The sequence below is a fragment of the Pelodiscus sinensis genome, chromosome 6, assembly GCF_049634645.1.
Source record: "Pelodiscus sinensis isolate JC-2024 chromosome 6, ASM4963464v1, whole genome shotgun sequence".
Classification (NCBI taxonomy): domain Eukaryota; kingdom Metazoa; phylum Chordata; order Testudines; family Trionychidae; genus Pelodiscus; species Pelodiscus sinensis.
Genome location: NC_134716.1, coordinates 109850342 through 109878336, shown reverse-complemented (window position 1 = coordinate 109878336; position 27995 = coordinate 109850342). Strand labels below are relative to the sequence as shown.

Genomic DNA, 27995 nt, shown 5'->3' with positions numbered 1-27995 from the left:
TGATTGTCTAATCAGCCCTTAAAAGCCTCCAGTGATAGAGATCCCATAGTCATGCCAGGCAATTTATTGCAATGTTTAACCCTCCTGACAATTAGGAATGTTTTCCTAATGTCCAACCTCAGTCTTCCTTGCTACAGTGTATGCCCATTGTTTTTTCCCCTACCTTCAGAGGTTAAAGAGACCAATTTTTCTCCCTCCTTCTTGTAGCAACCTTTTATGTACTTAAAACTGTTATGTACCCCCTTGGTTTTCTCTTCTGTAGACTAAGCAAACTGAATTTTTTCCATCTTTCCTCATGGGTCACATTATCTAGACTGGGGCGGGCAATAATTTTTGACAGGGGGAGGTCACTTTAAGATTTTTGTCAGTGGCAAAGGGCCGCACTTTTCTATGGAGAGGATTGGGGTCTGGGATGGAGGTTGGGTGCAGAAGGGAACTCAGGGTAGAGGACTGGGGCATAGGAGATGGTGTGGGGTCTAGGAGGGAGTTTGGGTGAAGGAGGGGGTTGTGACCTGGGGCAGGGGATTGGGTGGAGGATCCAGGAGGGAGTCTGGCTGCAGGAGAGGATTCTGGCCTGGTGGAGGGGTGAAGGAGGAGGTACAGACTTGCAGCAGGGGATTGGGGTACAGCAGGGAGTGCAGGGTCCGGGAGGGAGTATAGATACAGAAGAGGATCTGTGGGAGGGATGAAGAAGTGGGTAGAGGGCCTGGGAGGAAGTTGTGATCTGGTGCAGAGTGGGAAGATGGGTGCAGAAGGTTTTGGTGGTGACCTAGAGCAGGGAGTTAGGATGTGGGAGGGGGTGCAGTGCCAGATGCAGGCTTCAGCCAGGAAGTGCTTACCTCAGCAGCTCCCAGCCAGCAGCCCAGTGGGATCCTCAGGAAGGTTCCTTGCCTGCCACAGCCCGAGGCTGCTCAAAGCAGCTGGCTGCTGGAGCTATGTGTCTCACTCTGCTGGGGTGGGAAGAAGAGTTTGCATGCTGCTCCCATCCCCAGCAAAGGGGCCCAGTGCATGGAGACACATAATGGCTGGCTGCTGGGGCTTTGACCAGTATGGGGCTGTGGCAGGCACGGACCCAGTAGGTCATGTGCCAGGTCCAGCCCCTGGGCCATATTTTGCCCACCCCGATCTAGACCACTAATTATTTTTGTTGCTCTCCTCTGGACATTCTCCAGTTTGTCCACAGATGGGGAGGGAGGGGCTGGGGCGAGAGAACAGGACACACATACTTCAGATTATATCATCGTGGAGCACAGTGGAAGAATTACTTCTAGGCTGTGTCTAGACTGCATCCTTTTTCCGTAAAAGGGATGCAAATTAGACATATCGCAATTGCAAATGAAGCGGGGATTTAAATCCACCCCTCTTCATTTGTATAAACATGGCTGCCATTTTTTTCCGGCTCGGAGCTTTGCCGGAAAAAAGCGCCAGTCTAGATGCGGATCTTTCGGAAAATAAAGCCTTTTCCGAAAGATCCCTTATTCCTTATTTTAAGAGGAATAAGGGATCTTTCGGAAAAGGCTTTATTTTCCGAAAGATCCGCGTCTAGACTGGCGCTTTTTTCCGGCAAAGCTCCGAGCCGGAAAAAAATGGCAGCCATGTTTATGCAAATGAAGCGGGGTGGATTTAAATCCCCGCTTCATTTGCAATTGCGATGTGTCTAATTTGCATCCCTTTTACGGAAAAGGGATGCAGTCTAGACACAGCCCTTGTGTCTTGCTTACAACACTCTTGCTAATATATACCAGAATTATGTTTGCTTTTTTATTTTTTTTTTGCAGTCATGTTACACTGTTGATAGCTTGCATTTATTATGTCCCCCAGATCCCTTTCCATAATACTCCTTCCTAGACAGTCATTTCATATTTTATGTGTGTGCAACTGATATTTCCTTCCTAGGTGGAGTACTTTGCATTCGTCCTAATGAATTTCATCCTATTTACTTCAAATTATTTCTCCAGTTTGCCCAGATCATTTTGCATTTTAATCCATCCTCCAAAGCACTTGAAACCTCTTCTCCCAGCGAAGTGTCAGCTGCAAACTTTGTAAATGCATTCTCTATGCCTTAATTAAATCATTTATAAAGATATTGAATAGAACTGGACTCAGGACCGAACACTGCTTGATATACCCTTCCATCTTGATGGGTGACGGTTATCCAACCAGTCACCTTACAGCAGTTCTGTTTAGGTTGTATTTCCCTAGTTTGTTTATGAGAAACAGTATCAAAGGCCTTACTAAAGTCTATGTATACTACTTCTACCATTTCACCCCCTCTCCACAAGGCTTGTTAATGTTACCCTGTCAAAGAAAGCTATTAGGTTAGTTTGACAGACTTTGACAAATCCATGCTGACTGTGACTTATAACCTTATTTTCTTCTAGATATTTGCAAATTGGTTGCTTGAATATTTGCTCCAGTATTTTTCTAAGTACAGAAGTTAACCTGACTCATCTGTAAATTCCCTGAGTTGTCCTTATTCTCCGTTTTATAGATTGGCACTAACTTTGCCCTTTTCTAGTCTTTTGGCATCTCTCCTGTCTCCCATGACTTTTCAGAGCTAATCACTAATGGCTCAGATATCTCCTCAGTCTGTTCCCTGAATATTCTAGGATGCATTTCATCAGGCCCTGGTGACTTGATGACATCTAACTTGTCTAAGTAACTTTTAATTTGTTCTTTCCCCATTTTAGCCTCTGACCCTACTTCAATTGATTGGTGTTCACTAAGTTAGATATCCAGTTTTGGTGAAAACTGAAACAAAAATATTATTTAGCAGTTCTGACATTTCCACATTTTCTGCTATTGTTCACCCCTCCCTCCCTTGAATAAGAGGCCTATCCTTTCCCTGGTCTTCCCCTTGCTTCTAATATATTTCTGGAATTTTTCTTGTTACTCTTTAAGTCTTTAGTTAGTTTAATCTCCTGTTGTGACTTGGCCTTCCTAATTGTTTGCTACATGCTTCTGTTTGTTTATATTCATCCATTGCAATTTGATCTAGTTTCCATGTGTGCGTTGGTGGCACGTTGGCAGAGGTGATGCATAACTGTTGATTGTGTGTGTATGGGGGGGCACAGTTTAAAGGTTCTGGTGTGAACTCTGGCAGCAGAATGTAGGACAGCATGTAATATGACCTTGTGAGCTGCAGCATAGGCTCACAGTCTCTCGCTGTGCCGCCTTCAATGCAAAGCCGAGCAACTTCCCTGCACCTCCCAGCTTAGAGCTAGCTCCTGGCCAGCCCCACCTTTATCCACAGGCTCCTGGTCCTTTCTGATCATTGGATGCAGGATCCCAGCCCCCAAAGGCTCTATTTCTGGCTCCATGTTAAAGTGCTTTGTGACTCTTGGGGAGAGATGCTGCTGGAGCAGAGCAAGCTGATTGCGGCACTGGGGAGATAAGCCTTGTGAACCAGCCTTGGAAACCACCCATGCCTCAGACCTCACTGATTTCTGCTAGGCAGAGGTGACACATAGCTTCGGGGTGGGTGCATGCACAATGTAAAGGTTCTGGTTTGAAGTCTGGCAGAAATGACCCTATGTTCCCTCTATATGTTGCTTCTACACTTTGGTCTCTCCTGTTCTTTTCCTGTGGCAAACAACTTAATTTCCCATGGACTAAAATGCTTTAGTCTAGAGAGTGTTGCTGGGCTTGACATAAGGGTGTTTGGGTGAAAATTCATGGCCTCCGATATACAAGAGGTCAGACTAGACGATGTAACGGTCCCTTCTGTCCTTAACCTTTACAGAACTATGAAAAGGCAAGTGATAGAAATGTAGCCGTGTTAGTCTGGGGTAGTTGAAGCAAAATGCAGGACAATGTAGCACTTTAAAGACTAACAAGATGGTTTATTAGATGATGAGCTTTCGTGGGCCAGACCCACTTCCTCAGATCAAATAGTGGAAGAAAATAGTCACAACCATATATACCAAAGGATACAATTAAAAAAATATGAAAAGGCAAGTGTTGTGTAGTGCTCATGTCCCCCAAACCCTGTGCATTCACCAGTTGCAAAAGCACTTCACTAACACTCTAAAAACCTGGTGCAGAATTTAGAGCAGGTGGAGCACACAACACAACCCGCTGCTTCCTCTTGAAGGTAAGTACATTGTGTAGTTGAAGTGCCCTAGTTTTCAGTACTGTCTGCAATGTTCTGCCACTGGCTTTCATTATGTGTTGTTAATCAATATGAATTAAATAAATACGTTTCCTGAGGCAATGTGGGAGAGAATAAGGAGCCTTTCACCTGGCATGGCTCATGAAAGTGAGGTCCATGCAGTATAACAATGGCAATACCAGAGACAAAGGATAGGTGGAGCCACAGTTATTATGCCACTATGATCCTGCCATCCGAATCCTTTGAAATGGCAAATTTCTTTCCCACCAGCTCAACTGGGGAGTTCCCCAATGATGTTTTTTTCTGTGCCCAATCATTTTTTTTCTACCCTAAATGCAGGACTGAAACTAATGCTACAATGTAGCCACAGGTGGCAATATGGATGACCATCAAGGGCACTGTGGTCAGGGTTGCCATGGTCAAGGGGCTGCAGAAGGGCTGTGCCCACCCAGGAGACAGAGAGAGGAGATAAAGGGGGTTACAGGTAGCAGCCAGGAGCTCATAAGTATCCTTTCTCTATCTTCCTGGCTGCATGACACCTGCAGTGCTACTGCTGCTCTGCCCTCCGAGCTGCAACCCCATGCTTAGGGACCAGTACTAAAAGGGCACCAAAGACAGTTCACCCAGGGTTCTATTTTCCTTAAATCCAACCCTTGCTGATTTTTACTCTCCTTTTTTACATTACTTTGAGAGACTATGGCTCATTAATTCTAGGACAAAGCTCCAATCTACACTTCCCCAAAGCCACAGTTGATAGCCTTCAGATCTGAGGCTTTAATTTGGCCCATTAGTAATGTGGACCCAAACTTTACTCCTGTTGGAGGGAGTTTGAGTCTAGGGCTTTGGGTTATCTTCATTTATGATGTCTGTCTGTATGTTTTTGTTTTATTTATTTTTACTTATTTATGTTGTGTGAAATGTAATAAAGCCTTGAAAAACACACACCCGTACACTATAGAAGTGCACGTATTGAAAATATAACTAGCTAATTTAGAATCTGGCCCTGACATTCAACTTAACAATCTGCTTTTGAGAAAAGTGTCATGGGATCTTAGTGACTGCAGATCATCAGGGCTTAGATTTAATGTCTCCGCCAAATAATGACTATGCATAATGCCATTACATTGTTTGTAGATATTCTTAATGGGGTGTTTTACATCATAGGAGTATGATTCACTTTTAAAATGTTACTGAACCTTTTATACACAAAGTGTAATGAAGGAACACCAGGAATACAGATTGTAGGGTAGGCACTATAGCTGCTTTTCCAAGTGAAATAATCTGACTATTTTTGATTGTTTGAGAAATACCAATGACTGAACTCAAAATTAAGCTATTGCTTTGAAATGGCAGTTTTCTTTTTCGTTAGAAAAAAATATGAGAAGAAAAGTATGTTCAGTTAAAAATACTCCCTCCTGTGTAAATGTGTGTGTGCGTGTGTGTCTGAGAGAGAGAGAGAGAGAGAATGCATGCATGCCAAAATGTACTGGGAAATGAGTAAATTTAAATCAAATGTCATGGGGGTGTCTGAATGACATGCCAGAGGATACCTTGTGAAAGCAAGGAAAGAAGTCTCACAGCTGTGATAGCAGATAGTTATAGGGAAGGAGGAGAGAGAGAAGGAGAAGAAGAGTGTGGATATTTAGGTAGTCAGGAGTTGTATTCTGAGGTCCAAATATATGAATAATGGGACGCTTGAAGGACACCCACATTTTAAAAATGTTTGGCTAACACCGAGGCGTAGTGCTGCTTACCCCTCATAATCAATTTCACTCAAAAGGGTGAAAAGAATAATCCACCTAAAGAGTGTTTTCCATTTCCTACCTTTGAGATGCAGAATGTTGCATCACTTCTTGCTTTATTCATGGTTTCATTTTCAAAAGTCTAAGATTAGCAAAGTAGGTTTTGAGGTAAACTCATGCAGCTCTCATTGAACCCAGTAGGATGCACAATCATGTATACACGAGTAGGGTATGTTTTTGTGAATTAAAATATGCATTTCTCATAAGTAAGATTTCCTGTGCATTTTGCCACCCATTTTAAAATCATTTCCCTAAGCGATTGATAAAGGAACACAAACTGCCCAAACTGTTGTGTTAATGTTTTCCTTCAGTATTAACTACATGAAATAAAAAGAATGTGCCAAACCCTCTACTGGAAAAATTGGTGTACCTCCTTGTAAATCAAGGGATCTATGTTGAATATCTTACCCAATTAATACAGCAGCATGAGGAGAAGTCTTGGTGTTATACTCTCTTCGCAAAAGGGAAATAAGCCTCTTTACCCTAGAACATTTAAATCTTTCACTTTTTTATTAAGAAAAAAAATCTGTCTCTCTTTCTAACATAAACCCTTTGGATCAAATTCCCATCTCAGTTACACTAGGGTAAATACAGAATAACTCTTAAATACCTTCTGTGGAACTTTTCAAATTATGCTCAAAGTAACTGATGGTATTCTCCACTTGCAACATTCATCAACTGAGAAACTTTCTAAGCAAAGAGAGACATTTCTTGGATAAGACACATGCAATAGATTAAATATCAGATTTCCCTATCCAGCTGTCCATTAATGCCTTTTACTATTATCTGTCTCTCTCTATAATTAGGACAGCTTCTGGTTTATCTGGACTTTTTTCAAAACCAGATTTCCTTCACAGCAGTAGCTGTCATTCACAAGGGTTTGAACGATATCTTTTAAAGGAATTAACATTTTGCATTATTATGCAACAAAGAGGAATAAAGTACATTTAAGGTGTTAGACAAGCTCTTTATGTTAAATTGTAAAATGCTTTACTTACCCTGGGTGACACACTTTCATTTGGCAGCTGATTTTTCTCAGACAGGCCACTAGTCCATTTCCTTTCCCAATGACAGGTTTTATCCGTCTCTTGTCTATGACATAAACCAGCTTGGATTAGAAAGCTTTCTGTCACCTGGTGCATTTGTGTTGAAATGGCACCTCCTGGACCATGAAACAGTGCACTGGTATCCATTACATTTGTTCCCGTTTGAACAGAGTCTCTTGTGTTTCTTAAAGGTTTCCAAAGTTCTTTGGGGTCTAATAGATTTAAAAGGTCTCTTCTAAGCCTCTCTATCAAATTGACAACAGCATCTTTAGATTTTTCTTCTGCCAGTTTTCTCCTTATCCCATTAAACTGCTGTGAACTCTGATTTGACATACTATTTACTATCATTGTCTCCGAGGCTTGATTTGTTAGAAAACTATCTAAGCCACAATCGACTTCTGCAAGTACGCCATCCATGTTCTGTGATGATTTGTCAAGAGGGAAATCTGCCACCGAGTGGTTACTTGCGCTGTTTTCTTCAAGTCTAGGATAATCGTTTTCAATCACTGTAGAAGCGATGGGCAATTTATACTTTTCCTTGTTTTTCATTGTAGTGGTTTTATCTTGATGGTGCCCAACAGTAAGAGTCATTCCTGTTTGCAAGGTTGACTGACTGTTTGTGGAGAGATCTCTTCTTACAGCTTCTTCTTTGGATTTTGAGTGATGACCACAGAAGCCAATGGTGGTATCCATAGGCACAGTGTTATCTGACACTTGAAACAGGCAAGGCATTCCTCTGAGGAAATAATCACACCCATCACAATCTTTGCCCAACTTCATATCATCTTCATCATCACTTTCTAATAAAAATTGTAATTTCTTTCCCCAAATTTCATTTACAAGGTCTGTCTTCACATCAGAACATTCCAGGAACTCAAGGTCATTAGAAAACTCATCAGCTGTGATTAGAGTTTTACCTGGATAAAGCTCAAAGTTAGTGTCACAGATCTGAGAGGTATCTGCTACAACATTATGCTGATTTTCTGTGGGAATGTTGGCCTGATAACTGGACTGGGTATTCTCAGTCAGAAGTTTATTGAGGCTACTCTGTTCATACGCCTTGGCATCTTCAGCGGTGTGACTAGAAACTTCAGCATTAAGGCAACAGTTGTCTGTATGATTACTGACTAGACTTGTTGGTTTGGAATACACTTGTTTGCTGCAGTATTTGGCTGCTTTTCCAGCTATTTCACTAGCTACAGTGTTCAAGTAAACAAACTCATTTGCATTTTTTGACACACACATTGTGCAACCATCATTTTTTGGGGGTTTAAATACTTTTTTATCATTCATATTGTCTTCCAAGATATGTATGATTCTGTACTGATTCTCCTATGAGGATGACATCTATTTCTATAGGTTGCTCTAGTGACAAACTATTGATTTTTGTAGAGGCTGACCCAGGTGAAATTCAACTGGAGCAATTCCTTTTCCCAGGTAAAGTTTTCTCAGTTTGCCTGGCTTGATCTGAACCTTCACACTGAATGCATTGGCTTATTTCTTTCTTCTTTCTCCTACATCATCATTTTGGTATAAGAATAATTTTTGGTGAATTTTGTGTCTGATTTCGCTGCAACAAATTCTTAACGGTGAATCATTTGGAAGTAATTTCTAGCCACGATTGGACAAAATGCATCATCTTGCTTTGTTAATCTGTAAATAAAATAAATCTGTAATTTATAATATCCATGTGTAAATAGGATATACATGTGAGTTTTTGCATGTGTACACATTTTTGCTATTTTGTCAATTATTCAGAGGCAATAATCATTATTCTTTGAAATTGCAATGTCTGAGTGAAATTTCCATAAACCCATTACTAGTAGCACTTTGAAATGATCAGTCTGAAGGGATTTTAAATGATTTTTTTAATGTTTTATGTTTTTATTTCTTGTTTGCTTGATGCAGCTGAAACACTGAAATGACACTTAGTTTCAATTTCCTGTTTATATTACATTTTACTTTTTTACTGTCATGCACAAACAGTACAACAGTGTGTAGCTTCATAGACAAAGTTTTTAAAAATAGCTAAAAGAAAAACAAAATACTCAAAAGTTTCTTATAATTTAAAATTGAAAAAAAATATGAAACATTTATTCCTTTTGGGCTTTTAGAAAACACTTCTAAATTTTACATTTAGTTGCTGGACAGTGTCTAAAACAATACTGTTTGCTTTGCGTTAGTCGTTTCCAGCAGCAAAAATACATCCTCGTGGGCATGTGAAAAATACAAAACAAATAAACCAAGCTCAACCCCAATCTTTGGGTTGTATCATTCTGTTAAAAAACAGGCACTCAGAGCAGTGCTATTATATGCCTGAGCAGCCCCCCTCTGTTTTCAGTGGCACTACTGTGAGAGTAAGGTACTTACTAACCAGAATAAAAAATGGTGGCAGATTTGAGCTCATTGAATGTAGGGCTCAAGAAAGGAACAAGATTAATAGCCCTGAAAAATAAAGTACTATATTTATTCTCAGAACAGGTGTGGCATGCAGAGCTGAAATGAAATCTTACTCACACTATTTTCCTAATGTGTCTGAGCCCTGTCTGTATGATTACTGTATGATCTGATGAATGACTCTGAGGATGCACAGCTCCCCAACCGGTGAGTCCTTTTCAGTTAAAATATCTTCCTTCATTCTCTGAACTACGTGCTGTAGATTCCCAAACCTTCTGATCTCTTATGTTCTTTGCATGCAAACTTCCCTGCTGTCCCTACAAGCTCTTTCAGTTGCTGTAATGGGGACTTAAGCAGAGCAGTCAGTAGTACTGTCAGCTGCCATCTGTGCCATGTCCCATTGTAGGAACTGATCAAAGTCAGTCAGCATGAAGACACAGGATGAGCTAGATTAATGTCTAGTGGGTCTGTAGCAAGAGATGTGTATGGGCTATTTTGAAATTGAAACCGCAGTTTATATGCTGTTCTTTTGAAAATGGGGTGGTTTTTTGAAAGATCCTGTAAACCTCATTTTTCAAAAGAGCACCATTACGTGATTATGCAAATGAAGCTTGGGATAGTTAAATCCCTGCTTCATTTGCACTTTCGAAGTGCTTCATTTTACATCCCTCTGCTGACAGAGGGATGTAGTCTAGACACACCCTCATTCATAGCATAGTCACAGAAAACTTCACATGTCCTTATAACATTGCCACATGCTCTTTCTCCTGCTTTATTTTATTTTATTTTATTTTATTTTATTTTATTTTATTTTATTTTATTTTATTTTATAATATCATAGTGCCTAAGAGCCCCCTCATGCACCAGGACTCCATTGTGCTAGGTGCAGTACAAAAAAGACAGTCTCTGCCCCAAAGAACTCAGAATGAGATTAGGTGACAACAGATAGATAGACAAATGGGGGAGTGCAAATTAAAAATGGGGGAGTACTGGTTAGACTGATAGGCAGTGGTCTCAGGGTATCAGCTGCCTTCTGCTGGCCATGTTTTTAGGCATCATAATGAAGAATTTTGAGGGAAGGATTTCAAGGAAGATAAAGAGCTGTGAAGATGTTAAAAGGTAGCGCCTCCTAAATATGAGGGATGTCACTGAAGAAAGCATAAAGGTGCTTATTTAAAAAATTAACAAGTGGGCACAGGAGGCTGGCCTAATGGGCTGATTAGAGGTGGAAGTCAACATCACTACATCAGAGAGCAGTTATTAACGGTTCACAATCATGATGGAAAGGCATAACAAGTGAAGTTCCTCTTCAGGGTCTGTTTTCAAACTGGTTCTGTTCAATAGCTTCATCAACGATTTAGATATTGGCAAAGAGAGTATGCTTATTAAGTTTACAGATGATACCAAACTGGGAGGGGTTGCAACTGCTTTGGAGGATAGGGTCATAATTCAAAATGATCTGGACAAACTGGAGAAATGGTCTGAAGTAAATAGGATGAAGTTTAATAGGGACAAATGCAAAGTACTGCACTTAGGAAAGAACAATCAGTTTCATACATACAAAATGGGAAGCGACTGTCTAGGAGGTAGTACTTCAGAAAGGAATCTTGGGGTCATAGTGGACCACAAGCTAAATATGAGTCAACAGTGTGACATTTGAAAAAAAAAAAAAGAAAATGTGATTCTGGGATGCATTAACAGGAATGTTGTAAGCAAGATTCTAAATCCTGCTGTTGTAAGTAAGGTTCTAAATCCTGCTGGAAAGGGATAACAAGTGGAGTTCCTCAAGGGTCTGTTTTGGGACCCGTACTGTTCAATATCTTCATCAATGATGTAGATATTGGGATAGAGAGTACGCTTATTAAGTTTGCAGATGATACCAAACTGGGTGGGGTTGCAACTTCTTTGGAGGATAGGGACATAATTCAAAATGACCTTAGCAAGTTAGAGAAATGGTCAGAGGTAAACAGGATGAGGTTTAAAAAAGAGAAATGCAAAGTGCTCCACTTAGGAAGGAACAATCAGTTCCATACATACAAGATGGGAAGCGACTGTCTAGGAAGGAGCATGGCGGAAAGGGATCTAGGGGTCATAGTGGACCACAAGTTTAATATGAGTCAACAGTGTGATGCTGTTGCAAAAAAAGCAAATATGATTCTAGGTTGTATCAACAGGTGTGTTGTCAGCAAAACTCGTGAAGTCATTCTGCCGCTCTACTCTGCACTAGTTAGGCCTCAGCTGGAGTACTGTGTCCAGTTCTGGGCGCCACATTTCAAGAAAGATGTGGAGAAATTAGAAAGGGTACAGAGAAGAGCGACAAGAATGATTAAAGGTCTAGAGAACATGACCTATGAAGCCAGGCTTCATGAACTGGGCTTGTTTAGTTTGGAAAAAAGAAGATTAAGGGGGGACATGATAGCGGTTTTCAAATATCTAAAAGGGTGTCACAAGGAGGAAGGAGAAAATTTGTTCCTCTTGGTTTCTGAGGACAGGACAAGGAGTAATGGGCTTAAAGTGCAGCAGGGGAGGTTTAGATTGGACATTAGGAAAAAATTCCTAACTGTCAGGGTGGTCAAATATTGGAATAAGTTGCCAAGGGAGGTGGTGGAATCTCCCTCTCTGGAGATATTTAAGACCAGGTTAGATAGACATCTGTCAGGGATGGTGTAGACGGAGCTTGGTCCTGCCTTGAGGGCGGTTGGGCTGGACTCGATGACCTCTTGAGGTCCCTTCCAGTCCTATTATTCTATGATTCTATGAAGACATGAGAAGTCATTCTTCTGCTCTGTGCTGCGCTGATTAGGCCTCAATTGGAGTATTCTGTCCAGTTCTGATCATCACATTTCGAGAAAGATATGGAGAAACTGGAGAAGGTCCAGAGAAGTGCAACAAGAATGATTAAAGGTCTAGAGAACATAAGCTATGAGGAAAGACTGAAAGAATTGGGCTTGTTTCGTTTAGGAAAGAGAAGACACAGGGGATACATGATAGTGGTTTTCAAGTACCTAAAGGAGTGTTACAAGCAGGAGGGAGAAAAATTGTTCCCCTTGGCATCTGAGGATAGGACAAGGAGCAATGGTCTTAAACTGCAGCAAGGGAGGTTTAGATAGGACATTAGAAAAAAACTTCCTAAATGTCAGGATGGTTAAACACTGGAATAAATTCCCTATGGAGGTTGTGGAATCTCCATCTCTGGCGATATTTAAGAACAGGTTAGAGAGACATCTATCAGGGATGGTTTAGACCAGTGTTTCTTAAACTATGTTCTGCAGAACACTGGTGTTCCGTGAACAACTCGCAGGTGTGCAGTGACCTCTTCTTTGTTTTTGTTACTTCTTTGTTTTTGTCTTTTTTGGTTTGACAACAATTGTTTTTGAAGAAAATTTTCATAGGTGTTCCACATAAATAAATATTATTGTTTGGTGTTCTGTGGTCTCAAAAAGTTTAAGAAACACTGGTCTAGATGCTTGGTCCTGCCATGAGGCCAGGGGACTGAACTCGATGACCTCTCAAGGTCTCTTCCAGTTCTAGTTTTCCATGAATCTATGATCTTGAAAGTAAACGAGATAAGAAAGATGAGGGAAGATTATGAAGGACCATGAAAATGAAGATAAGCAGCTTATGTCTCATGCAAAAGAGAAGGAAAAGCCAGTTGAACAGATACTGAGTAAGGGATGCCATGGTAAAAGCAATGGGCTACGACAATGAACTGTGCAGCAGCATTATGAATGAATCTGAGCACAGTAAGCTTGCATTTGACAAAGTTAGTGAGAATCATAGAAATGTAGGACTAGTTGATTACTTGCATTCCTTCTCTTGCTAAATTCCCCCCAGCTCCATCTCTGCAGTACAGCCTGTTCCCCCAGGCAGCATTGTAGTTGGGGGGGGGGGGGGGGGGGTAGGACAGGCTGCTGCAAAGCAGCCTCTGCCCATAGCACACCCAGGCTCTTTGTGAGCAGCGGCTGCTCTGCATCCTGTGATGCAGCCCCTGTCTGCAGTGGCTGGGGCTGGCCATGAACAGGGGCTCCTCCAGCAGCCGCCCCTGTCTGCAGGGAGGTCCCAACTGTCAGAGAACTGTCTTCATCTGTGACAAGAGATTGGAGGGGAGAATTGTAAGGGGGAGGGGGAAGGTCATGTTGTATTTTCAACTTGATAATACAATAGATACAGTCCAGGCAGTTTGAATGAAAGATTCCACACACTGCCTCTGTCAGCTGCTTCTCCTTTGTTCTGGAGTGCCTTCATCTAATTCTAAGAAGGGAGTTGAGTTCAAAACCCCTTGAGTTCTTGGGATCTCTCCTGAGTATGATAGCAAGGTGCTGACTGATGATTATTGTGGATGGTGTGGGGTTTAATGAAGTGATGACCTGCTCACTAGTAAACCAGTCAAGACTTAACACTCATGTCACATAGACCATTGCACAATAATGAATTTTTTGGCCTTGGCAACCTGAACCAATAACCTAGAGGAAAGCATTTATAACCTTATCCTGAGACATATAGGTCTAGGAATGCATTTTCCTTTCAGTTTCATCTTTGGAAAGACTAAACCCTAGCAAGTTAATATATTAATGGAAAGTTGAATACCTTCTTGATAAATTTGTAACAGTATTCTGGAAATGTAAACATGCACACCACATACATATACTCACCCACCCCTATGCTGAACTGATTCATCTCAAACTCCCTGCAAAATTCTCTTGAATCTGTCTTTTTTTTGCTGTACAAAAGATCAGCTGCATTGAATTTCCTTAGGAGGATTTAAGTTTTTAAATACCTAGTAATTTTCCCAGCTGAACAGAGCTCCAGAAACTACTTTTGATGCAGAATAAACTCATGATTTTTTTTAACCAAAAGCAGGTTTATTATACAGTTATCATAATCTTAGTTCATAATACTGCATTGCAGCTTCATCTCACCATTTATGGGGAAAGCTGTCAGAGTTATGATATACATATAAATTGGACTGCTGCACATTTTGTCAGATTCAACAATGGAATTTTTTATTACAAGAAAAATACTTATGTGCCACTCAGAAAACGGCATATAATTTCAGACATCAAGACACGGCATTTTTTCCCTCCATTTGTGGAGTAAAATGGAATATATTAGACAGTCTCAAAATTTCAATGGTACTAAATTTCCAGCTATATTGGAAAAAAGCTTTTAAGCAAAAATATCTGCATTCTTAGCTTCTAAAGAAAAGGAGAGTATATGTGTAATAAGCTAGGTAACAGTACAAGAATTTGAGCTGCAGAAGAAAGATAAATTGTGGTCATTTACAAGTTACTGACCAATAAAGAAACTAACTATCCACCTCTAACCTCACATCCAACCCTATCCTCCTAATAAGCTTAGTATATTTTGTGCTGAAAAATGCTTTCAGCAGTGGTAATACTAACTTGATTAAAATGTATACAGGGTTTTGTCATTTGAAGAATTTGGCTTGTCTTAAATTCTGGTTTGGAAATTAATGTGGCTACTTGTGAGTAAAATACTACCCACTGTCATTGTGCTATTTCTGACCCTATGTTTCCAGTGGCCCTGACCAGTAGGAATAAACAACACTCTTAATCTGCTAAGGAAAAATAATATGCGTCCTGTTTTTGTTCCTTTGATGCATAAAAATTCTGCTAGCTAAACTGTATTTTCTCATCAAGCTCCTTTTTAAAATAATGACTCTCCCCTGGTGTGCTGCTTAATCTAAGCAGACCCCATGACTAATAACTGATTTTGTCTCTTGCCTACAAACAGATTTGATTTTTTATTATAAAGCACAAAAGATTAAACAAGAAAAAATAATCAGAAACAATCTTCAGAAACAAAATGTATAATAAAGGGTCAAGAAAGAAGGCTTGTGACTGTCAATTGCTTTGTTTACATAGCTCTAACGCTTTACCTTCCCTGCCAGGAGAATTGGAACAACATTTATAGTGGGGATGCTGCTGAAGTATTTGGTGTTTTGTTATTACTACTTCATGCCAGCTGGTGCAGCAGTACCCATCGTTCCAGCACCACTGCTCACTGCCTACTTTGTGCTATATATTACTGCAGTGTTTCTCTGTCAGTTATCATACTGTTGGCATTGGGAGCTAAAGCTTAATTCCATGGAACTGGGGATATGAATATGAAAAAGCCATGATGAGAACAATTATTAGAAATTATTTGGGATGGATGTGTAGCACTGCAGTGAATGGCAAGAGACTGACTCATTTGGTGATTCAGACAATGAACTGATTGGGAATGTTAGAACATAAGAATGGCCATACTGAGTCAGACCAAAGGTCCATCTAGCCCAGTAGCCTGTCTGCTGATGGTGGCCAGCACCAGGTGCCCCGGAGGGGGTGGACCGAAGACAGTGATCAAGCGATTTGTCTTATGCCATCCATCTCCAGCCTCTGACAAACAGAGGCCAGGGACACCATTCCTACCCCCCTGGCTAATAGCCTTTTATGGACCTAACCTCCATGAATTTATCTAGCTTCTCATTAAACTCTGTTAATGTTTACATTTTTTGTTGGAAAATGTTGATTTGTCAAAACTGAAACTGTTCATAGAAAAGGTTGATTTCAACAAATTTCTCAATTCAAAAATCCTTTGAAAAAAAGTTTAGAAATTTTGTAAGTGTCCCAGCTTGACCATATTCAAAATAAAAATTTAGTTTTCAGGTTCAAAATGACTTTTTGTTTAAAAATTGTAGGTTTTTTTTAAAAGGTTACAATGGAAACAAAATGTTTTCAAAGCTCACTGATTTACCCAAGCAGAAAATTGTTCTGGATTTGATGTAAAAGGGAAGGATAATAATTTTTTTTTAAAAAATGTTGATAGCCAAAGGATTGACACACTATATCATGAACTTCCGTATAGCAACACAAATAACTTCTTTTGGTTGACCTATAACCACACATGTCCAAAGAAATTCAAGAAATTAAGTTCTAAAAAAGAAGAAGCTGCACTATACCACACAGTGAGTTATCTTACCTAAACAAATATAAGGTGTGAACCAGGTTTTCCTCCAGTGGTTCATATTTAGAAATGTCAGCCTTCTAATATCTTGGCCATTCTTATAACAAGTTACCTCTGATTTGGGATTACCTGGAAGTGTGGATTAAAGAAGTGAATGAAAATGTGGATAATAGTAGAATGGTTTGTAATCATGGCAGAAGATGGACAATGCAGACTTTATTATAAGTAAACCTGCCTGCTGCTATCTACATGTATGAGTATATACAAAGTGTGTCAAATGGGCCTTGGATCCCTTGGTAATGAATTATCTACACTAAACATGAAAATGCATAAAAGACTCAAATAGCCACATGTGCAATATAGGAACATTTTTTATTGATGATTTTCTCATCAACAGCACAAAACTGGTGATTAGATCTTTGTGTTCCATATGGATTTTTCTATCACGGAATTTATGAACAGTAGTTGGTTCCATAACTCTTGTGATTTTATTGCAAGTCTCATGATATTTGTTTTTGGATAGGGTTTAAATTCCTAGACTCATGTTCTTATCTGAAATATCAGGTTGTATTAAAAACAACGCCACACACATTTCAGAACTGTGGTGAAAGCTAGAAAATGTATATTGGAAACTATTTTTTATTACAGAAGGTGGAGAATGCTACAAAGGAAGGGAAAGGCTCTTCTAAATTTGACAAATATGGAGGAACTGGTTGAGAATTTGAAAATGGAAGGCACCTTGCATAAAAGTGATCATGAAATTATCATGATTTTAAGAAATGATAGGAGGGAAATTAGCAAAGTAAAGATAATGGATTTCAAGAAGGCAAGCTTTATTTCAGAGTTTATAGGTAAGATCCCATGGCCAAGGAGCCTCGCAGCTCCCATTGACTCCATTTCTCCCTTTGCAGCCAATTGGAGCAGCGGGAAGCAGTGGCTTGGCCCTCTTTGCTGCAAAGGATGAAACAGAGCCAATGGGAGCCAAGAGGCTCGGTGGCCGTGACACCAATAAATAAACAAACCAGGGAGGCCAGTTAATGTGTTTCTCAAAGTGGTTTCATGGAGCACTTTCAGAAACACTGACCTTGAATATTCCAAGAGCTGATAGAGGAGATATCTGAGCCATTAGCTGTTATCTTTGAAAGGTAATGGAAAAAGGGAGAGATTCTAGAAGACTGGAAAAGGGAAAAATAGTGCCAATCTGTGAAAAAGGAGAATAAGGACAACTCAGGTAATTACAGACCAATCAGGTTAACTTCGGTGTCAGGAAATACAATGGAGCAAATAAGGAATCAGTTTGCAAACATCAGGATGATAATAAGGTGATATATAACAGCATGGATGTGTCAAGAACAAATCATATTAAACCAACCCTGTAGGGGTTTTTTGACAGAGTAACAGATCTTGTGGTTAGCGGAGAAGCAGTAGATGTGGTATATCTAGATTTTAATAAAGCTTTTGATACAGTCCTGCATGACCATCTCATTAAAAATCAGGGCAATGCCACCTAGATGGATTACTATTAAGTGGGTACATAAGTGGTTTGTTAATCATTTCCAGAAAGTAGTTATAAATGGTTCGCAGTCATGCTGGAAGGGCATAACTAGGGTTGCCAGATGTCCAGTTTTGAACCAGACAGTCTGGTATTTGAGCTTTCTGTCCGGGAAACAAATAGAGAAATAGCTTTCTGTCTGGCAAACAAACATATAAATGTCTGGTATTTTCTAATTAAGTTAGTTTTATTATTATGAGCATCAGTACGTAGTTACGCACTGCCCAGCTGGTAGACACGCTCACACTTTTCTAGTGTGAACTACTCAGTAGAAAGGAGGGGCCGGGGCCGGGGCTGAGGCCGGGGCAAGATGGAATCTCTGGGGCTGGACTCGCCAGTGCACCCCGCCAGGACTGTGCGCAGGACGGGCAGCACCCTGGGATCTGTGCTTGATTCTTTCCCCTCGCTCAACCCCGCGGCCAGCCCTGCTTCCTGTCGTCTGGTTCCCCCCTATTTCCCCCAGCCAGCTCCGCTCCCCCCGACCTCCTCCTGGCCAGCCCAGCTTTCCGCCAGCTGGTTCTCCCCCTGCCCCCAATCTCACCTGGCCAGCTCTGCTCTCCCCGACCTCCTCCTGGCCAGCCCCGCTCCCCTCCCAGGCAGTCCCCCTCCCTGATCTGAGATCAAGAGTGCCCGGTATTTTTTTTAAGCCATCTGGTAACCCTAGGCGTAACGAGTAGAGTTCCTCAGGGGTCCGTACTGGATGTTGTTCTGTTCAATGTCTTCATCAATTATTTAGATAATGGCATAGGGAGTATGCTTATTAAACAGGTGTCTCAAACTCCTGGTCCACAGGCTATCCCCAGCTGGAGTGATTGTGCAAGTCAGACTGGGACTCCCTGTGGGCTGCGAGGAGGGGCTGTCTGGCCCCCAAACCCTACCCTTTCCCAACAGTGCTACGCCTTCTCCCCCCATGGCACCCCATCCCTGAGGACACAGCTTCAGGGAATCACCAGGGAGGCCTGGCATGGTGCAGCAGCTGTGTTCCCCCCTGCCATCATACTTCCTGTGGCAGTAGGTACCTCAGGGAAGCAGAGTGCAATGGGTAAATTCACTGACTCCACTGTGCTCTGGGAGTCCCAGGCAGATTGTGCAATTGCTCCAGTAAGATGGCCTGTGGGCCAGGAATTCGAGACACCTGTTATAATGTTTGCAGATGATACCAAGCTGGGAGGGGCTGCAAGTACTTTGAAGGATAAGATGAAAATTTAAAATGATCTGGACAAACTGGAAAAGTAAATAGGATGTAAAGTAATTAGGATGAAATTCAATAAGAACAAATTCAAAGTATTCTACTTAGGAAGGAACAAGCACACACTTAATTTAAGTACATTTGTTGCCTCACTGACTACAAAGGGATGACTTGAATGTACGTGTTCAAAGGCAATTTAGAGCAAAACATAGAGAAGACAAATGGGTGAATGTAGGACTGTCCTTTTAGTACAGGTTGGACCTCCCTGATCAGCACCCTTAGGTCCTGACTGGTCCCAGATGAGGGATTTTTCTGGACCAGGGGAGGTCATTTCTGGCCTCCTTGTTGTTTCTCTCCCCTCCCCCACTGGGCTTCCCAGGCCTCTTCCCTCCCCCTGCAGCTGAGTTGCATGCTGGGCTTCCCAGCTCCCATCCCCTCTGCATGGCGCTGGGCTCCCGTCTGCCTTCTGCCCCCCGCCCCACAGTGCACCAGGACAATTTGATCCTGGATGTTGCTGAAACAGAGAATCCTAGTTATAGAGGTGCAACTTGTACTTCTATTTTTCTTGGTGAGGTTTGATAAGAAACCATCCTGCAAGATACTGAGAACTGAGGGTGTCCAGTATCTTGCAGTAGGCTATAGCACTGTGCCTGATCAGGCTATTGCAATAAACTACTGTATATTTAACGTTACAGAAAATTACAATGGATAAGACTGATGATAGAAGTGAGTTTTAAGATATGAATTGACTAGAGTGGTTAGTAGACCTACCATGTAAGGAAAGTTTATCCAGTGATTTGGGCAGTATGGAAGAAGGTAAATTAAGATGCTAAGTTGTTTTAGGGAAACAGCACAGTTATTTTTATGAGGTGCACATTTGCATTTCTCAAGGCCTGATCAAAACCCCATTAAAATCAATTCTTTCCATTGACTTCAATGGATCTTGCTTCAGGTACTCATCAGTTAAGTGATTCTTTTTGTGTGCTTACAATGGGAGAATAGTCAAATGATACCAGTTCATATACATTTATACATTTATATTTTATAAATTCTTCCTTTGAAAAAAATTACTTCTAAAATTGTTATTTTAAGACTAGAACTTTTATTTAAACATATTATATGCTAAAGTGCTAGAAGGCAATCATGGCAGCAACATAACGAGTGTCTCCTTATAACAGGACAGATGCTGATTATGCCATTCTGTCAGAATGATTTATATTAAACAATAGAATGCAAATAACCAGCAAAATCAGCTAAAAGAAAACATTATATATCCCAATATGATAACCCTAATTAAACTATTTAGAATTCTCCCCAGCATAATTTTCATAGCCAGGAATAAAGGAATAGGTAATTTAAATGTAAATCTGCTATTCCTCTTTACATAAAGCAACATTTTTCATATAACTGTAAACCCTCCCCCACAAACTGTGTTTTGCCTTTTATCCTTCACAAAGCAAGCAAAATCAGGATTCTACCATTTTGGGGTAAAAACATTGCTTAGTGTAGGTTTTTGGTTTGGGGATTTTTAAAAAAATAATTTCCTCTGGTTTTGGTAAGGATTTAGGTATAGGAAGGTTATGTCTGTCAGTTTTCAAAGTGTCATTGTCATGATGAAAGGCTTTAATTTTTTGTGTGTGATTTTGCTGAAAAGATGGTTCTTTTAATACACATCTGGCCAGAAAACCACTTCCCAAAGGGAGAGTAGGGAGATATATTACCAGGAAACACAATCAGAGAGAGAGAGAAACAGCTTGCTTCCTCCCTTCCCACATTGGGTACCTCTATACAGCAGGGATAAAATTGAATTAAGCTACACAACTTGTGCTACGTGAATTGCATAGCTTAAGTCAAAATAGCTTAATTTGGTTTTTGGCACTGTCTACACAGCAAGAAATTGAAAGAAGAACACTTCCTTCGACTTCCTTACTCCTTGTAAAATGAGGATTGCAGAAGTCAGAATAAGAAGTCCTACAGCTCACCATTATTTTGAAATAATGGCTTGCAGTGTAGCCAAGCTCTTTGTTATTTTGAGAGGCTATGATTTCAGCTTCTTCAGCCTTCTGTGTAGTTCCCTTTCACTCCATCCATTTCCTCAGGCTACGCTCATGAAACAAAATTTGGTCATAGGAAAATAGGAGGAAACTGCGGTTTACTACTAGATCATTGCTAGTAAGAACTAATTGTTCTATAGTCAGCTGATCATGAAGTAGAATTTTGTGCATCTTTTTGTTAGAGATGTTATGCTGGGGATTGGGATAACCCTCTTTGAAGCTGGAGAACATAACCACCACCCTTCATTCTGATAAATGTAAAACAAAACAAAACAAAACAATTAACCTCCTCTATATAATAGACAGGAGCCACCACCCAAAATACAGGTCATGCAGGAGCAGTCAGTGATGTAAGCTATTTGGATAGAGGTGAAGGGATTTTCACTATGGGTTAGTTAGGTATTGTTTAAAGTGATGTGTGTGAGACAAAGAAGCAGGAAAAATACTATAGAAACACACAAAACAAACATTAAGGGAGCCCCAGCAATAGCTTGAGAAACATCAGTAGTATGATTCTGAAAAGTTAAGAGGGAATGCTTTTGGGTAGAGTGCTGGCTGAAAGAGATTCGGAACTATGAAAAAAAGAAAACAACGTGTGTGAGAAATTGATTTTTCAATTTATGGGAAATTCCACAATTTTGAAATTTGTTCTCAATCTGAAATGGAAGAAAAGCAAAATGCTTTAAAATTTCTCACTAAACAAACTTAAAAAAAACCCGATTAGTTGTGGGTCAATCAAGAAGCTTTGTTTCAACACAGTCAAAAAGTTTCATTCTGATTTTAACTTGTTATTATATAATAACTATATATTTTAGAAATGTGTATCTGTCTGTGAGTCCATTTGTTCAAGAATGCCTCATAAATGGTAAAAGCTAGGACCACCAAATTTGGTATGAGTGTTTCCCTTCTCCTAACTTTTCCTGAGTTTGATTGCACCAGGAAAATGGGATCTGCCTGGAATGGGATTGTTTTCTCTAACAGGGAAATGGAGGGGGCTGATTGGAGGGACAGCTATACTGCATAGTGACCATTGGTCGCAGTGAATGTGGGGGACACCTATACTGCAGAGTGACCACTGGAGACAGCCACTCCACCAAGACAGTGGCTAGCTGGGACATGGGGATGCCATCTTGCTAGCCAATGGCCTTCTGCCCTGAATCTCCCACATCATCAAGGCCCTGCTCTGACTCCTGCAACAACCGCCCCTGCCATACACACACTGCCAGCCCCTGCCCTGAAGGACCCAGGCAAGTCTTCTAGTAATGTATAATACAGAATTGAAATGTAAAATCATTGTAAATGTAAAATCATTTTGAAACAGGATATTTTAAAAGTTCCATTGGAAAAAAGGTTGGAAAAGAATATTTTCATCTTTGATCAGTATTTTCCAACTGATAAATGTTCCATGGAAAATTTCCTACCTGCTGTATTCATCAGCACAAGAAGATTTTACCTCCAGAATATAGAAGTATCTATGCATTCCTCAGAGCGATCACCTTTGAAGTGGTAAGATCTCCCAGGAAACAAAAACTAGAATTTTGTAGGATCTGTCATGATGGATCACATTCAACTAAACCAGCGGACTAGCAAGGTTAGCCATCATATCGATAGATGAGCTCATCTGGATTGTCATAGGACTGCCTGATGTGCTGAAGGGAGACAGCAGACCTACTTTTAAGCTCGGCAGAAGCAGTGGATTGCTAATTCCTTGATATTTTTGCTTGCAACTGCAGTCATTGGATTCCCTTGCTCCCCCTCAGTCCTATTCCCTTCCTGGTTTCTGACTCTTGGATTGGATTCCCCCTGGGTCTGATTCTAACCACTAAACCAGACTGCTGGAATCTAGACTCCTGACAGGATACATTTAAACTTTATCCTGAATTTTCTAAACTGAATTCAAATAAAATAAATAATTTTATTAAACCACAGATTATATGGCAGTTTGCAGACTCATCTTAGATGGGTTAAATTCAAAGTTTAGGTAGTTCCTGCCTCTAGGAGTTAACACTTCTATGCTTGCATGTGTGTATATTGCCTAACATAATTGATCCTGGTCTACAATTGGGTTCTTAGGCACTACCGTAATACAAATAATAAATCACACTATTATCTTAATGGGATTGTGAGCAAACTAATTGCAAGGTAGTATATTTTGAAAATGCTTACTACTCACTACATTAATATTTTACTAAGTCAATGAAATGTGTTCCAGACACTTGCTTTTAAATGGCTAACATTTGCACCAGTGTTTACCTCCATAGTCAGGCCTGTACACAGGGGAGGTGTGAAGGGTGCAAACTTTCCCCCCCACATGGTCCTCCAAGTAAGTGTGAGGCTGGGGTGGTGTGTTGCCCCAGCCTCCCTCCCACCGTGCTCTGGTTGGCCAGGGAAAGTCTGGGGTTGATTCCTTCTCCCCACCAGGAGCAAGACTGGGGTGAGGCCGTGGACCCTTCCCACAGCTCTCAGCCCCCCACAGAAATTCCTGCATATGGCCCTGATAATCATGTTAATTTCATACATGTATAGCACTTAATACAGACAATTATTCTGTATTTTAATTAGTAATGCTTGTGGCATATAAATCATTTTCCAGCAAACCCTTTCCTACAGTGTCTGTGTTCCAGACAGCACCTAGTACAGTGTTTTTTAAACTATGTTCCATGGCATCGGAGGTGTGCCACAGAGAACAGAATTCAAAATGGCCACCCTTAAAAGAACAGGCACCCTTTTTTTCCACAATAACTTTTCCCCCAACCCTTTTTTTCTTCTTCAGTAACTTTCCCCCGACCCTTCCTCCCCCCCCAACTTTTTTTTTCCTCTACAAAAAATCCTTGGTGTTCCTCATAAAAAAAATATTGTTTGGTGTTCCTCAGTCTTAAAAAGTTTAAGAAACACTGACCTAGTACAAGGGAATCACCAGAACTATGATTAATTGCTTAGTTTTGACAGGAATACATGATTGTCTGCTTTAACTAAAGAAGAACTAATGTAAAGTAAGCAACCACAGCAGCAGCCTTACTGCTGATTCTGTCTTAATCTATTTTTAAAGGTTTATCAAGTAACAGTATCTGACACTCTAAACACATGCAATTTTTCGAGGCTAGTGTTATAAACATGGTAACAAAATGTTCATATTATTTCCCCAAAGTTTTCACACGGTGAGTAGGAACAAAGTAGTAAGCAAACAACACAATATTTATTTGAAAAGAGTTATTGAATATCTGCCCATCTAGGATAGATCAGAAGCTTTTCAGGGCATGCACCTTGTTTTTTATGCATTTGGAAAGCTCCTTTGTCCCATTGAAATCAAAGGAAATTTTACTCAGGTCAGGATTTCAGGAATTGGCCCAAAATACTGGGAAAAACAAAAGTGCTAGCAAAATGTACCAAGCTAAAAAGAAATGATTAAATATTAGCACAAGCAAACAACAGTTCCTATATTTAAGCAATATAAACTACAGATGGATTCCAAAAAGAATAAATATGCTCCACTTCTCTGGATTTTTTTCTTTTTTGACCATATGCTCTATTTTAGCAACTTCAGGTAATTAATCTAATGTCTGAAACTGTAAATGTTTGTACTTACACTTGGAATGCTATTACAGGGTCAGGCTAGTGGCTTGAAAGAAAAATTGACAAATATGGTGTCTGTTCAATCCACAGTGCTGTGTGTAGTTGAATATTTCAGTGTTCGTTGGCTGGGTCTGATCATAGTACAGTGAGTCTTTTAAAGAGAGTCTATTTCATCACACTGCAGCAGGTGCCTCTTCCAAGGGTAATTTTGGAAGGAGTGTATTGGCAAGGCAAGTAATTTCCCTGTGGCTTCTGTGGGAGCAAGAGTTGATCTTAAGTTTTCATACTAAGGTACTGAGTTGCTTTGAGTCTCCTAAGCACATGCTGAAGTGCTTTGCTAAGTAGGGATGTTAAAAGTTATTACATACTACTTATATGCTTTGCTGAACCATGAAGGCGTCACTAGTCTCTGATGAATCCATAGAGGGTTTTGTGTGAAGTAAATGGCAGTAATGTCAATGAGCTCACTAAGAAACTGAGGTAGACTAAATTGGAAATGTTAGTAAATTGAGAGCTCCAGGGACTTGCTGTTTCAAGTTACAAAGGACAAAACAACTGCAAGTGTTCACATCTATTTAATAGTGAACATCTACAGATTTACCGGTAGCAAGTGGGCTAAAGAAAGCAAAGGGTATCCGGTGAATTTTAACAGTCACAGAAAATTCACACTTTTTTAACAAAATGATTAACAGATTCATTATTTTGTGATTTTGGCTCCAGTCCTGCAATGAGTGCCTCAAAGGAAGACCCTGTCCATAGGGGAAACCCAGTGAAAGTTGATGAATGTCCACATTGCCTTAGGGCTCTGTACAGAGTTGAGAGGCTTGTTTCTGTGATCATTTTATTCTTGACTAATCTGCTGAGACTACTGCTATGACTCCTAGACAACAGCCACACAGCAGCTGAGTTTGACACTCTGAGATTGATTCGCTGGCGATCAATTTGGTATAGGGGTCTCAAACTCCTCTATGGCTAGAGTACTTTTGCAGAGGGAACAGTGTGCAATAGGAGGGAAAGGGTGAGGTTTGGGGGATGGGGAGGGACACATGTCCTCCCCTAGGCCACCAGTACTCCTGGGCCAGATTGCAAAAATGCTCTGGCCGTTGATAGTCTCTGGGCCATGAGTCTGAGATCCCTGATCTAGTCTATCACTAGCCTGATCACTAGGTCTAGTGAAAACCCTGCCAATTAACTGCAGATCACTTCGCAGTCACCCCCTGACAAGAAGAGTAAGTAGACACAAGGGTTTCCTCCCATCACCTCCCCTATGGTGTAGACCCACAGTAACTCAAGCTAAGGTATGTCAACTCCAGCTACGTTATTCACGAAGCTGGAGTTGCACTCCTTAGGTCGACTTTCCACCACAGTATAGTCATAAGTAGTGGCTAAGTATATCTCTAGTCCTGTCTCAGGATGGCTAGTTCTTATATAAAACCTAGATGGGAGTCTCTGATAATCTTTTTCTTGGTTGTTCCATAAGCATAGTCTAAACAGACTATTCACTGGAACTAACCACTGCCATCAAGACTACTAATTAGTATTGACTGAGGCAGTTTTTGTGATCAAGTCAGTCATTGCTCAGCAGAAACTGGACTGAGACCTATCAAACTCTTTTCAAGGCCACTGAGGTGTTAGACTTTCATACACTGCCCTTCCTTAACTATATTTTATAGCATGTTGTCTGCAGATTGACAATTTAGAAAAAATAATTTATAGATGAAGTGTCTACTGTAGGGCTAACATAAAACTACTTTGAAAGACATCTAATGTAAATATTAATCATATGGAATGTAATTAACCACAAAGTATAATGAAGTCTTCCTCCTATGCAGATATTTGCATATTAATGTAACTTAATATCAGGGATGAAATCTAGGCTTCATTAACCTTAATATGGTTAGGATTTCAACCCATAATGTCTTTATTAGAAGAGAAAAAAAGGCTCTAAAAACTGCCTAAGGTGTGCAACTTTTGCTAAAACTTCTTTTGCAGTAGTAGTGAGGGAACAAAGGACACACCTGGAAGTGAACCACTGAAACCAATCAAAACCTAAACTGCTAGCACTACACACCCTATAACAGCCAGTCACAGGTATGGGTACCCTGCCGTGTTTATGAAAAGTGCTTTATTATAATTCTCATCCTTTCTAGGAGCGGTCATTATTGCACATGCTACTGTTAAAGAGCACACAAACACCAAGATGGGGAGAAATGCCAATATTCAGTAAAACAACATGCAGGAAAGATTCCAACCATCTGACAATCTAGAAGTTAACAAGGAGGGGGGCTGTCTTTAAAAGGTCTTTTTAAAAGTATGTATTTTTAAATGTCTGCTGTGACCTTGACACTATACAAGGAGGAATCTGGGTTTCCAGAAGGTAGAGACAGAAAGTAATATTGAAGAACATAGTATAGGTTCGAGGCTGGGAGCGGAGTCTGGCCAGCTGGGCAGCTGCTGGGGCCGGGAGCAGGCCAGTGGCTAGAAGGGAGCCAGCCAGGAGGCCAGTGCCCTCGGGAGAACCCTGACCTCCCCTGGTCCTGCAAACTCCCCTGTCTAGGGCCAGGCAGGTCCCCAGGGTGACAGCCCTGGTGAGGCCAACCTGTATTGCTGTTCAACCACTAAATTTTCTTGCTTTCAGATTAGTACAGGTTGAACCTCCCGACCTGAATGGTCCCAAAGGAGGGATTTTGCTGAACTAGGGGAGGTAATTTCTGCCCCCCTCCCACCGGCCCCCCAGCCTGGCTCTACTCCTTGCCTGGCTTCCTAATAGGCTCCCCATGTGTGACCAGCCCTGCGATCCCGCCACTGGGGCTTTCAGGGTACGTCTAGACTACAGAGTTTTGTCGACAGAAGTTTTGTCGACAGATACTGTCAACAAAGCTTCTGTCGACAAAGAGCATCTACACTACATTCAGTTCTGTCGACAAAGCAAGCTGCTTTGTCGACATGGCAGTGTAGACGCAAGGACAGTTTACATTCAATAACGCCTTCTGTCGACAGAACTCTGTCGACAGAAGGCGTTATGCCTCGTAAAATGAGGTTTACCAGCGTCGACAAAACTGCTGAGTTCTGTCGACGTTATGTCGACAGAATTCAGCGGTAGTGTAGACGCAGGTATAGTTTTGTCGACAAAAGTCCACTTTTGTCAACAAAACTCTTTAGTCTAGACACACCCTCAGCTTCACCATGGCAAACCACTGTCCCTCTGCTGGTACTCCCTGCCCTGCCAGCCCTGTTGCAACAGCACCAGCCCCGCCAGCTTTCAATCTTGATGCACCTGCCCTGTTGCCCTCCCGCCCCTTGTG

General features: G+C 40.9%; 2 protein-coding genes across 5 annotated transcripts in view; one reads left to right on the top strand and one right to left on the bottom strand.

Annotated features, from left to right (window-relative positions):
- Positions 1-25009, bottom strand: part of ALPK2 (alpha kinase 2) — an 81536-nt gene extending 56527 nt beyond the window's left edge. For 2 of the 4 annotated variants that reach the window (XR_012904970.1, XM_006116550.4), the window contains exons 1-2: positions 24704-25009; positions 6912-8612 (exon numbers count right to left, since the gene is read on the bottom strand). Coding sequence is in view for 3 of the 4 variants with exons in the window: in XM_006116550.4 (XP_006116612.1) it covers positions 6912-8252 (1341 nt within the window). In the remaining variant the exon portion in view is untranslated. Of the gene's footprint in view, positions 1-6911; positions 8613-16337; positions 16452-24703 lie in introns of all 4 variants that reach the window. The other 2 variants (XM_075932611.1, XM_006116549.4) reach the window with 2 other exon arrangements.
- The window catches only part of MALT1 (MALT1 paracaspase), a 114123-nt gene continuing 95612 nt past the window's right edge, over positions 9485-27995 (top strand). The window contains exon 1 of the mRNA XM_006116548.3: positions 9485-9563. Within this exon, the coding sequence (XP_006116610.3) occupies positions 9529-9563 (35 nt within the window). The 5' untranslated portion in view covers positions 9485-9528. The remainder of the gene's footprint in view (positions 9564-27995) is intronic.